Genomic DNA, 13,290 nt, shown 5'->3' on the forward strand with positions numbered 1-13,290 from the left:
ATCTACATTACGGTGATGGGTCTTATGATCTTATCCAAGATAGTCAGTATCGAGATACTACAAAGAATCGTTTTATATAATATTTCTGTCTGATTAAAGGTAGATATTTTTAATATGAAATTTGTAATATGTTGTATGGATTGAAGGATTTAATATTGATTGATAAATTTAATCTATTTTTTGAAACTTAAGTGGGCTCATTCATATTATTTTCAATACTCCTTATTTTAATTAATATTTTCATAGGATCGTATTAATCGTATGATCAGGATAGATCTGGTAGGATTGTATGAAACTAAATACTAGTAAAAATCATGATACATGAAAATTAGGATACTAGGTTAGGATCGGTATCGTTTTAGCTTGATAGGATGGATTATACTACGATACATATTAGGACATCCTGAACTCAATGCCATGAGCAAAATGATCGATTGTTTCAATTGAGTTGCCATTAGCTGAAGGTGGGCAAAGCTACTGTAAGTACAGGTGCAACTAATTGTACAGTGAAAAATAAACTTGCATGCATGTCTCTTTTCCTGATTGCTCTTTTGGACAGAAATCAAGAGGCCAAAAAGTTTGCTAAAAAGGAAGAATAAGAATCTAGTACTGCCTGCAGACACCAAATAGCCCCCACTAGAACAGAGAAAGCTGCCTGGTTGTTTCAACTGTCCAGAGTCCTACTACCTATCCATCCAAGAGCTGGGGACCAAACAGGTCACTGCTATATACTTACTACTAATAACGACTTAAGCATCCCAAGAAACCACCAAATAAACCACTAAATTATTCTGATTCCCCAGCCTATGCATTATTTGCAGTTGATACAATCCAATCCACTCTTCCCAATTCCAAGTCATGTACAGGTCTTACTGATGGCAACATTAGGTCGGCTCTATCTAATTAGGTTCCATTAGACACATCCAAATCCATGAACCAACATACTTATCATCAGCCTATGCCTATTTGATTCACTACATAGATGATACTAATACACCACAATTCTCACTAGTTCTTGCCACAGGGATCAGCTCCAAGCTGTACAGCACTTTAGATTATTAGCTTCAGCTCAACTACCGGTCCCCGGCTGCTCCTACCACAACTGCAGCAGTACTTGGCAGCTGCTACTTAGCTAGCCGCAGCTGAGCAGATGTGTTGTGGTAGCAATAGTACTAATACTAACTAAATGAATATGTTATCTGCAAATGATTTGGAGAATATTTTTTTTCTACCAACTCGGTTGCTTGCAACAAAAGTGCTCCATTGGTGCAATCCTGGATCCCAAAGCAATCACAAGTACTACTTGATTTGCTAACAATATGCAGCTTCATTGTTTGCAATCAGCCGCATACAAAATTTAAATTTTAAAACTTGGTTTTGGAGTTAATTTTAGAGCATTTTCAACGTAGTTTTTTTCAGCATTGCTTTTTAAGTTGCTAAAAATATTTGTATATAAAAGTTTTACTCAAAATTACTTTTTGCCGCTAATAAGCCATTTTGGTATATAGTTAGTTTTTTTACAACCGATGGGGGGTGTGTTGTCAGTAATGCACAAGTCATGAACTCTGGATTCAGGCAGTCAGCCTGCCGATGTACAGCACCAGATGGATACCACATCACATGAACATCCACATGCTGCACCCTGGAGAAAATTGTTATTGTAACAGTACTTGGATTTCTCCATGATTCAGTCTAAAGAAATGTTCTGGCATGATCTCTATCTCTCTGACGAGTACTCTCTGAACACCAAGAAAGTCAAGTACTCTTAATTCAGAAGAAAAGAATAATTAAGAGGGTTGTATGGTCAAACATGGCCTGCATGAGACGTACTCCACGGCCTTTAGTTTTGATTCCGTGCAATTTTGACGATGATTAGCAATCGAATTCCACTCCTAGCGTACGCGGCAAAGAAAGGGTTAATTAGATCTCGAGAGATAAGGTCGCAAGCGAAGCAACAAGTACAAGTTTCAAGAACATTTCTGCCACCTTCTGCTGGAGCATGCATTATGATGAATTGATGATTCAGAGCTCTGCTGGATTGCATTGCACCTCAGTTTTGGATACCTGTAAACTGTTGTTTGTTTGTGACTTTTTAAGCAAACGGATAAGCCACTGTTTTTGCGGTGAAACTAATAATTGTGGCCAATGGATTACTTGCAGGAGTTAAAAGTGACCCTTTGCTTAATTATGCTTCCTAAGTTTCACATCCCTTAAGCAAAGCCTATGTATTCTCTAGATCAGTCTACAGTCTACACATAATCATATTAGAATTTTTTGGTGAAATGATCAGTTGGAGAATAATATACCTGTGATTCTTCTGTTAAATATACTCTGAACATGGGAAGCCCCAATTCTATAATGTCTGATGCTTCCCTCACAATAATAAACCCAAGAAATTCCATGCCTTACGTAAACTGGCAACTGTGCCAGTGGATAAGAATCCATGCCCAAACTCCAAAGGATATGCAGAAAGCCAAAAGCCAGGATGCATGTACGAGATGATGATAACGCATGGATAGAAAAGGAGCTGGATCTCCAATCATACACGCCCAATTATTGTTATTTGATTGGTACTGGAGAAAAAAAATTGGAGAAATAAATTACTCATTGATAGGTTTAATACGTGGTAATAACTTTGTTTTTTTAATAGAAAACACCGTTAACTTTTACACAACGTTTAAACGTTAATTTTATTCAAAAGTTTAGTGTAAATATAAAAAAAATATAATTCACCATTAATGTCCCTTAAACGATAAAGCAAATAAAGCAAATGCCTCATATATATATATATATATGATTTTAATAAGATAAATGATTAAACAATATTGTAAAAAATAAATGCCACTTATATATAATTTTCATAAGATGGATGGTTAACGTTCTCTATTAAAATATGGAGCGAGTATACTAGTATTATCTCCATATTAAACGAGAAATCGAACAGTCTTTGTCATGGCCATGCCACAGGTTTTGGCTGTATACATGCACGCTGATTTAACGGTTGAAGAGCCCGTGCTAAGCAGCTAGTCTACGGCTACGCATGGTTCCAGCTGGTTAAGCCGGCGTGCAAGGCAAAAATTGATCGAGCAGAGCACCAGAGCGTGTCACGAGTGCCAAGTGCTCACGCAACTCAAGTCATGCACGCCGCCAGGATATACTCCCTCCGTTTTAAAATATTTGACACCGTTAACTTTTTAAGTACGTGTTTAACCATTCGTCTTATTTAAAAAATTTAAGTAATTATTTATTCTTTTCATATCATTTGATTCATTGTTAAATATACTTTCATGTACACGTATAGTTTTACACATTTCATAATTTTTATTAATAAGACGAACGGTCAAACATATGCTAAAAAGTCAACGGTGTCAAATATTTTAAAACTGAGTGGGTACTACTGTAGTGTCCTCGCGCACAATGGTTTAACTAACAGGCACTATCGGAACAAAGCTAATACAAAATTGACTGGCTAGCTTTCTTGAAAAAAGAAAATGACTGGCTTTCACTGGCTAAAAACTGTGAACCATGGTACAATCCAAGTTCCAAACACTACAGCCGCGTATCGTCTCCTTCAGAATGCAAGTACAGGTTATAAAACGTTTTGCCTTTTGTCAAAGTCAAACTACTACTCTAAGTTTGATCAACTTTATAGAAAAAAATAGTACTATTTACAACACCAACATGGTTTCATTAAATCTATAATTAAATAAATTTTTATAATATATTTATCTTGGGTTAAAAATATTACTAATTTTTTTCTAAACTTAAAATAGTTTAATTTTGACCAAAGTCAAAAACATCTTATAACCTGAAACGAAAACGAAGAGAGTACGTCATAATTTCATAATGATTTTACAAGCAATCTCATGTTTTAAGAAATGGTAAAAAAAATTCTCGCAGTTTAAATTGGCTCTGATCGATTGAGCAAAATAAAGAAAAATCAGCTAAAATTATCTACATGTAAAAGTGTTCCTCTATAATTAGCGATTTCAAAATTAAGTCTGAAAAATATAACATGATAAACAATACCAAAATTAACTACAAAATTAAGATTTAAAGTTTAAATTTTAGCTACGGCGCTGATAAAACCACACACAACATTTTCATCGTAATTATAGGGTTCAGTTCAGTCCACTGATGCTTCAAAGACAGAGAAAGACAGCGCTAGCTAGCGCACGGCCGGCCTAGTGACCACGGGTGGTGATGACAAATTGATAGGAGTACTGTACTAGCCGATAAGTGGTTAACGGCGTCCGGCGTCGGATCCATCACATGATGACCCCATCATTAAGCCCATCCGATACGATACCCCACGCGATCCGTCACACACCTCGTCCCCGTTCCATGCTGCCGCTCGCTCGCCCGCGGCCGGCTCTGTCCCGTCCGCCGCAGTAGCGTGACATCGCATCCTTATCACGCGCCACCGGCACCGCCATTTAGATAGAACCCACTATCAGTCTGACCAGTCAGCCGGCCTCATCTCTCATCTCCTCCAACTTAATTTATCTGCATGGCCAATGGACGCCACGTCATTCTCTCTCACCCACAAATGATGGAGACCATACTGTGGCATGCATGGCCGGTTTTTTTTTTTAACGCCTCGCACAAGATGTTACGAAGTTCATATTGATATTGATAGAATAGAAGAAAGTTACAAGATTACAACCTTGGGAGACCGTAACCTGCATGGCCGGTTTGATTTAGATTATTGCGAATGTTATTGTTGTGCATTACATAATTAATTATAATATAGCAACCGTAACCTGCATGACCGGTTTGATTTAGATTATTGCGAATGTTATTGTTGTGCATTACATAATTAGTTATAATATAGTAATAAGTTAACTATTTTAGTAAATAAACTTAAAAAGGTTTTCATAATAGCTTCAACTTTAACCTTAAGGGTGCAAACATATTGGTCGGTGGGCGTGAGATCTTGATCTATGTGGCCTATGAGTGTTGTGCGCACTTGATTAGTATATGCCATTGCTGATTGAGTAATAGTGAAATCAACTTACAAGGTGTTGTCCCTCTAATTATACCATTTCCGAGATAACCCTTTTATGGGAACGAAAGTGTAAGTAGGGTGCTATATATAAATGTAAGTGAGTCCGTCAGTCGGATGAACTGAGCTCCGCGGTTTTGGAGTGCTGGCTCTTATAGTGGGGTAAGAGACACATCATGAGTATTTGAAGAAATAAAACTCATAATTTTGCGGACCAAGGTATGTAAGAGGAGAAAGGTAATTAATGTTATGTAAGAAATACAAAAAAAACTTATTGGTAAGTCAGAGGAGAAAACTAAACATATTAATATAAGTGATGTAAGAAATACACAAAAAATATTTTTAAAGTGTGGAATGAATAATTCTTTTTAATAGTCTGGTGAATAAGCTGAAAATAACGTGACAATGTGCCACACCAGGGCTGGTTAGTTGGCTGGGTTATGGGCTTCGCCGAGACGCTTATATGACCGTGATTAATTAGTTTGGTGTTGCGTTCGAGCATTAACGACCCTGAACCTGTTGGTGGTGGACCAGTTCAGAGTATATTTGCTCGGACCAGATCAGAGTTGCTTAATTGTGTGTACTGGTGGCCGAATAGACCTGAAAGCATGGTTTTGCTTGGCTTGTTGATTTGGCCCTTTGCAAGGCCAGGTCAAGTAAACCGTGAGCAGCTACTGATGGAATCAGTGCTACCAAATGGTGATCTTTTGCTGTTAGATCACGAGATAATTTGCACCGTATTGAAGGGTCAGGACGCCGGTCTAATTCACTCCAGCTGAGTACTATTCAGATTGCACGACCCGTCAGTCCTGCCTTGCAAAATCAAAGGCAAAAACAAATAGGTGATTCCAATTCAGCAGCTCATTGTTGTCGTGCCAAGAGGTCTTGGGGGTGAATTTCGCACCTGAATTTCTAGGTACTAGCTGATGCAATTACCAAAGACTTAACTTTCACTGAAGTGAAGTACAAGTAGGAGTGTGGTGGTTAAGTCGTGAATATCTGAATTTCATCCAATAGAATTTAACTCCTAATATCCATAAATATTACGTATATGTATGTGTGATTTTAATAAAAAATAAGTAAGACTTAAAAATATGTTGTGATTCTGTCCATTTGGACGTGTGTTAAGAGGTGTATTTGCTGGTTTGTGAGTATGGTGTTCGCGTGTCTGTGTGTAATAATAAAAAATTCCAGCAGTGAAGCTTATACTCCCTCCGTCCGAAAAGAGGATAGATCACATCACATTCTAGATTGATTCTTTTTGAATAGCGGGAGTAAGCACAAAGGGAGTACTACTCTATCCAAAAAAAAAAGAGTAAATCCTCTGTACGAATCTGAGCATGTATATATATATATATATATATTCATAATTAGGATTGGATTTATTTTTTTTACCGAGGGGTATGTGTGAGCCAGATTTCATTTCGTCCCATCCCAAAACCATTGTTTTTTTCACAAAATTCCATGGGAAATTTCCTCCGTACGTACGCGAGGGGAGTGGCGATAACGTACAACAGTTGGTATTTGAGCTGCAAGCACGAGCGATCGCCGGAAGCCAGCGAAGCATCGAAAGGCTCTCCCTCCTAATCTCCTAATCCAGTGGCACACATGCAAACTCTCATCTTTTTAATCAACTCCATCTCTAATTCTTTGCTTGATTCGAGAAGGCACCAGAAACCAACAATGGTGATCGAGATTGAGACTCAAAAGGAAAAAACGAAAAAGAAGAAACAAAAAAGCAGAGAAAAAAAGATTTGATAGGGACAATAAGGGCTACACGTATGAACAATTCTCCGTAAAATCGGTGTGAATAAACAGTGACATCATGTGGTTTTTTTTGTATTTGCACGCGCTATTGACAATTCGTAGCCGCGTCCCTATATATATTACCTACATGTCTTTGGCACCAAACTGAAGATACTCTTTTAGAGAAAAAGGAAGATATGTTGCTTTCAAAAATGTGACCATGGTGTTATTGAAGCGTGTACCATAGGTCACCAGCCGATGAACCTTTTACCAGATCATTTCAACTCTACCCCCCTAAATAAACATTTTTTCCTCTGAATTTTGGAGGCTGTCCAATGTAAAAAAGGCGACGGTCTAGACACGCCAACAGGGGCAGTGACACACTAACTAACAACCAGAGAAGGCAATGCAAAATATGCAATGTATTATGCATGACAATATTTAAGTTAAACCTTGGGAATATAAATCATGAATAACTCTCAAGTTGTTGTGTTTGAAGATGTAAAAATTATATGAATAAATTTATCTTGAAAAATACTTTTATAAAAGTATACATATATCACTTTTCAATAAATATTTTTATAGAAATAAGTAGTCAAAGTTGTGTTTTGGAGACCGTATCGCTGTCCTAAACGACTTCTTTTACGAGTACGGAGGGAGTAAGCTACAGGGGTCAAGGGCTCAAGGCGATGCGTCGCCGTCAGATCACTGCCATGATCTTTGGGCTGTTGTGCTAGACCTTGTCTGCTTTTCACCACAAGCTTCTTTGCCCCTGTCACTCTCACACGCTCACTTACTCCTTAAGCCTGAGCATTCTGGTGCATTTGCATATTTGCATTGCACCATCCAGCTAGCTTCCTTGGGCTTGTTTAGAAAAGCTTTCTGATCGCTAGCGCAGCTTCATCCAAAATCAAAAACTTTCTTAAACAGTTCAGTATTTTTCTAAATTCAAAAAAAATATTGTAGAATTCATAAAGTAAACTAAAAGTCAGAATTTTGCTTTCTTAGCTTATTCGAAATTATCACTAGATGGATTTCCATCAGGCGTTTCTCAGAATCTAAAGCGACTGACCCAAAGAAACTCTTGGTCTCTATCTACCCTGCTTGGTGTGTGTTGATGGCCTAACCATCAAGACATGAACCAACCCCGTGACACTAACCAACCCTGGTCTTTGATAATCCCTACATTGATTAACAACAATTGATTGATCACCTTAGGTGACATGACGACGAAAAATGATGTTTATTTGTATGGGTTAGTAAGCATCAACTGCTCCTGGGGTTTAACTAATCAAGGTGATCGCTTCACCGGCACTCTGGTGACATCACAATATCGCATGATATGATTTTCAGTGAAAAGAAGTCGTTTTTATGTCATCTCTATCTATACTTTGCATTTTTTTTCCAATAAAAATCAGTTGTTTTCCGTTAAGATTGTACTCTGTACGACTCTATAGAAATTTTGTGCGCTAGGGCCCATATGGATTATGGCAATGGAGATTTTCATGATTTTATTTGTCCAAAATGAACCACAAGTACGAAGAAGATGTATCGTGAACACGTGGATATTTATATTGAGTCTTGTAGTATAAGTGGCTTGTATTGGCTCCCTTCTCAAATAAATGTAGTTAGTCAAATCTCAAAACCTTAAATAATTAATTAATATAAAAATATTAGGATTTGACATGATAAAATGATTTGCATAGATTTATTATGAAAACGATTTTAATATAGTAATATTCTTAATAGTTTTTATCTAAAAAAATAAATATATAGTTATAAAAGGTAATAATGAAACACTTGTATTGGATACTATGTCAATGTCTAAATCGACAAGTAAAACGGAACGGGTTGTAGTAGCAGTTATGGTGAAATCACGTCACTTGCTTAGATAATCCAGAATTTGACTCCTACTTTTATTTCTACGCGTTTGTATTTAATTTTGAATTTGAACTCATGACCTGTGAACTGTAAACCTCAATAGGAATATAGGATGACCTAGTAGGCAGAACTAAGTCAGCATTTTTGTTTTTTTAACCACAAATACTGACTAACATTAACCGGCGTTTTTTTTTTGTGAAGCTATATAGGGATCATAACTTTAAGATCGCCCAAAGCTTAAATTAGTTGGATCTGACAAAAGTGGCACGGATTGCTACTTCGTTTGTCAGCTTCGTAGGATCCATTGATTAATTAGCCTGCGTCAGAAAGTTAGCTCACGAAAAGTGTACTCCATTAGCTAACTTTCCTTTCTCCAAAAGCTCGCATTACAGGACACTTACCAAGCCGATGCTCACAAAGTAGACAAAAAATTTGTTGGTGTTTCGTTTTTTTTCCTCTCTCCTTTTTGGTGATCTCCTCCATTTCAAAGTGTACCTAGTTTCAAACAGGAGTAACATAATTAATTTCAAACAGAAGGAACATATTATTCAGCATACGTGTACACGGCATTTAGTAGATACAGTCATACAGAGTACTACTTGGTTGAGATTAGTCTAGTTGGTATCGTACCTGAAGAATTTGGTACCGGCAAAACTTGGATTGAACTGATGTGTATCTTCCATCCTTCTGAAAGTGTATTATCTTCAAGAAGAGAATTAAGATTGCTTAGTGGTACTGATTAAGCTCGTTCTTAAAGCATTATGCTGTCCAGGTACAATGTGTTTTATTATAGGGATGCTAATGTGATGTTACATAGGATCCGACTTCTGCATTACTGCTAGCTGTGCATGCATGCAGCTCAAACCATGGTCTGAAAGTCTGAAAGACTGAAACTATTCAACGAGTGAATGCATCCATCGTATCTCCTCTTATTTCTGCTGTTTTTGAATGGACCCTAGTTCTTTTTGCCGTCATGGTGTTGGTTTTGAGAAGATGCAATTGGTGGGTTGCTTGGTCAAATCGAACTGAGATGGCTTGGAAACCCCTCAAAAAATAATGTACACATGGACCCATCCCCAATGCTGAAACCACCTTCCAGCCTAGCATTGCCAACTCAAACTAGGAACTCCCCAACCTCACAAACCAAAGGCTATGCCCACACAACACTAGTACTAGAATGCAACAAACAATACTAGCTCAAGGATAGACTAACATATTCCTCTTTTCCATTTTTTTTTTGCGAGGAATTGATAAACTGACTTTACTCTCATTATATTTCGTCAATATTATTGGTATTCAAACCAGCCTTTACAAAACCACGTGGTTACCTCATGATTTACCGTGGTAACCATGCACGACCGGTTTTTTAAAACCTCACATTTTTTTCTTGGTTATCTCCCGATAAACACATGGTTACCGCATTAACTGGGATACCATCAGTTAGCGGTGGCCCTACTAAAATTGCAAGAAAACCTGATACAAACTTATAAAGTGTATTTCATCAATAACCATCATATGCGTGGCTTGAAACTAAATGGTCTTCAATCAGTTTGTAACCGAAGTTACACAATATAATTTCTTACCAACCGATATAGATAGGGACATGAACGTAAATTAGGCTTCTCCAGAAACACGGAGATGATAACACACGATATATGATTCCGACCGCTAAAAAGACATATAGCACTAAACAGTTATATAACAAAACCATATGGACAGATTTTTCACATTTTGATGCTCTCTACCGATCGATGGTCCCACCAAATATGCTGGAAGATGTTCCATCATCAGTGATGCTTCTTGCTGGCCGGGTTGCTCTAGCATAGCTCAACCTCTAACCGCCACTAGTTTTTTATACTCTTCTCTATAGCCATTTAAGCTCTCTCCCTGCAGCTTCTCACAATCCAAAACCCCAAAACCTTCTCATTTTTTTTGTAGACCAAGCCAAGCTACAGCCAAAGCCAAGCATGGTGCAACAACAGCAGCAGCAGCAGCACAGAATCTACATCCTACAGTTCAGGAAGGGCGAGCAGGATCAGGAGGTCGCATGCAAGGTCTCGACGCCGCCCAAGGCCGGCGCCGGCCGCCGTGTCATGTACTACTACCACGACTACGGCGGCGGCGGCGCCGGCGGCGCCGGCAAGAACGGCAAGGCGGCGCAGCCTAGGGCGTTCAGCATGCGCCGCTTCTTTGGGCTGCTGCTGCTGTCGTTCGTCTCGGTTGGGACGCTGTTCGTGGCGCCCGTGTCGTTCTTCTCCTTCGTGCACTCCGACGAGGGTAGCGGTGGCGCGGCCGCGGCGGCGCGGCGTGCGGTGGAGGTCGCCGCGGCGCCGTGCTCTGGCATGGGGAATGATAGCCTTTGCTGTGACCGGACGTCGACGCGGGCGGACATCTGCTTCGCGCGCGGCGACGTGCGGATGCACTCGGCGAGCGCGTCGTTCCAGCTCGTGTCGTCGTCGTCCGGGAACGCGACGGCGGCGGCGGTGGAGGAGGAGAGGATACGGCCGTACACGCGCAAGTGGGAGGCGAACGTCATGGCGACGATCGACGAGGTGCGGCTCCGTCGCGTGCCCGCCGGCGGCGCGGCGCGGTGCGACGTCGTGCACGACGTGCCCGCCGTGGTGTTCTCCACGGGCGGGTACACGGGCAACGTGTACCACGAGTTCAACGACGGGATCCTGCCGCTGTTCGTGACGTCGAACCACCTCCGCCGCCGCGTGGTGTTCGTCATCCTCGAGTACCACGACTGGTGGATGACCAAGTACGGCGACGTCGTGTCCCGCCTCTCGGCGTTCCCGCCGATCGACTTCACCGCCGACCGCCGCGTGCACTGCTTCCCGGAGGTGATCGCCGGCCTGCGCATCCACGGCGAGCTCACCGTCGATCCCGAGAAGACGCCGGAGGGCAAGAGCATCCGCCACTTCCGGACGCTCCTCGACGACGCCTACCGCGGTCGCATCCAGTACCTCGAGCGGCTCGAGCGCCGCGCCGCTCGCAGCCGCAAGCGCCGCGCCGCCGCGGCCAAGCCCACCACCACCTCCATCGCCCTGCCGATCATGGCGCCTCCGGCGAAGCAGGCCTCGCCGTCGCCGCCGGACAGGCCTCGTCTGGTGATCGTGTCGCGCACGGGGTCCCGCGTGATCGAGAACGAGGCGGACGTCGCCGCGCTCGCCGCGGACGTCGGCTTCGACGTGCGCGTGGTCCGCCCCGAGCGCACCACCGAGCTGTGCAAGATATACCGGGAGCTCAACGCCAGCGACGCCATGGTGGGCGTGCACGGCGCCGCCATGACCCACTTCCTCTTCATGCGCCCGGGCAAGGTGTTCGTCCAGGTCGTGCCGCTCGGCACCGACTGGGCCGCCGGCGCCTACTACGGCGAGCCGGCGGCGCGCCTCGGCCTCCGCTACGTCGGCTACAAGATCCTCCCCGAGGAGAGCTCCCTCTCCCGCGAGTACCCCACCGGCGACCCCGTGCTCACCGACCCCGCCGGCGTCGGCAAGCGCGGCTGGGACGTCACCAAGAAGGTCTACCTCGATCGCCAGAACGTCCGCCTCGACCTGCCACGCTTCAGGGAGGTGCTCGTCGGAGCTCACCGGCACTTGGTCGCCGGCAAGCGGCGGCGCCGGCAAAGAGAGAGCCAGTGATCGAGCAATCAATCGATTGATCGTTTGCTTGATTTGACCCGGTTTGGTTAACCAAATTAACTACTCCCATATGCTGCTCTAGCTCTCGCTCTCTCTCTCTCTCTCTCTCTCTCTCTCTCTCTCTCTCTCTCTCTCTACACAATTTTTTTTTTGCTTTTTTTTTTCGTTTCTTGTTGTTACTCAAACACTGACTTGACCTGACAATTCTTTGCATTAGATTGTGAATTGATGTACTTTGTGGTTTTACACGTTTCAGTTCTATGAACTTGATGTGAATATATACTCAATAAAGATATCAAATTACACTGCATCTGTACTTAACAATATCTGAGGTGTGCAAATTTTTTTTGCAATCTTCTGTGGTGATATCTCAGATGGTTTTTAGCATGCAAATTGCAGAGACAAGTTGATGCTTGCAGGACAAGAACTTTGAACAGCTTGCTGACATAGGAGGATCTATCTGAAACTCATGCACGGATCACTACAAATTTTTGGAACTTTGGCAGGTTCAGGCGCGCTGGGATCGAGATGGATGCTAATCCCCGTGTTTCTTATCCTAATTTCCAGCCTGGATTGGGTTTCCGGTTGGTTGAAACATACTAATCAGCTTTTGTTTAGCGTCAATAAAGACTGCTGATTAGTGGCCATAAAGCTATCTACCTCTACCTAAGTACCCATCACACACTTGGACAGCTGCAACACGACGCCACTATACACTTAGTGAGATTTAGTGATCGATAGATATATCCATCGATGCATGATGAACACCTTCACCTACAAGTTCTACTCCAAGAAACGGCTAGCTTTGATCTAATTGCGAATACACTCATCAACCACCAATGTTTTTTCAACTCTGGATGCAAAGTTGAACGGAATATTTTTCTTTTTTTTACTTGCAAGTTAGCAACAACCATACCTAGAATTCTACAAAGCTAATAATAAATTAAAAGAAGTGAGATGGGATATAGATAGTGGTGGCAACGGTCAGTGGAATCTCACCATCAGATAGATAAT

General features: G+C 41.7%; 1 protein-coding gene across 1 annotated transcript; it reads left to right on the forward strand.

Annotated features, from left to right (window-relative positions):
- Nucleotides 1-10,412: 10,412 nt before the first annotated feature.
- LOC127778481 (xylan glycosyltransferase MUCI21-like) lies at nucleotides 10,413-12,584 on the forward strand. The gene has a single exon (XM_052305082.1). It carries the CDS (start codon nucleotides 10,600-10,602, stop codon nucleotides 12,274-12,276), a length of 1,677 nt encoding a protein of 558 aa, XP_052161042.1. The 5' UTR covers nucleotides 10,413-10,599; the 3' UTR covers nucleotides 12,277-12,584.
- The last annotated feature ends 706 nt before the right edge of the window (nucleotides 12,585-13,290 follow it).

The sequence above is a fragment of the Oryza glaberrima genome, chromosome 7, assembly GCF_000147395.1.
Source record: "Oryza glaberrima chromosome 7, OglaRS2, whole genome shotgun sequence".
Taxonomy (NCBI): domain Eukaryota; kingdom Viridiplantae; phylum Streptophyta; class Magnoliopsida; order Poales; family Poaceae; genus Oryza; species Oryza glaberrima.

Bases quoted from the DNA above. Each gene is read 5' to 3' on its own strand.
- LOC127778481 (XM_052305082.1), top strand. From the start codon at position 10,600: ATGGTGCAACAACAGCAGCAGCAGCAGCACAGAATCTACATCCTACAG.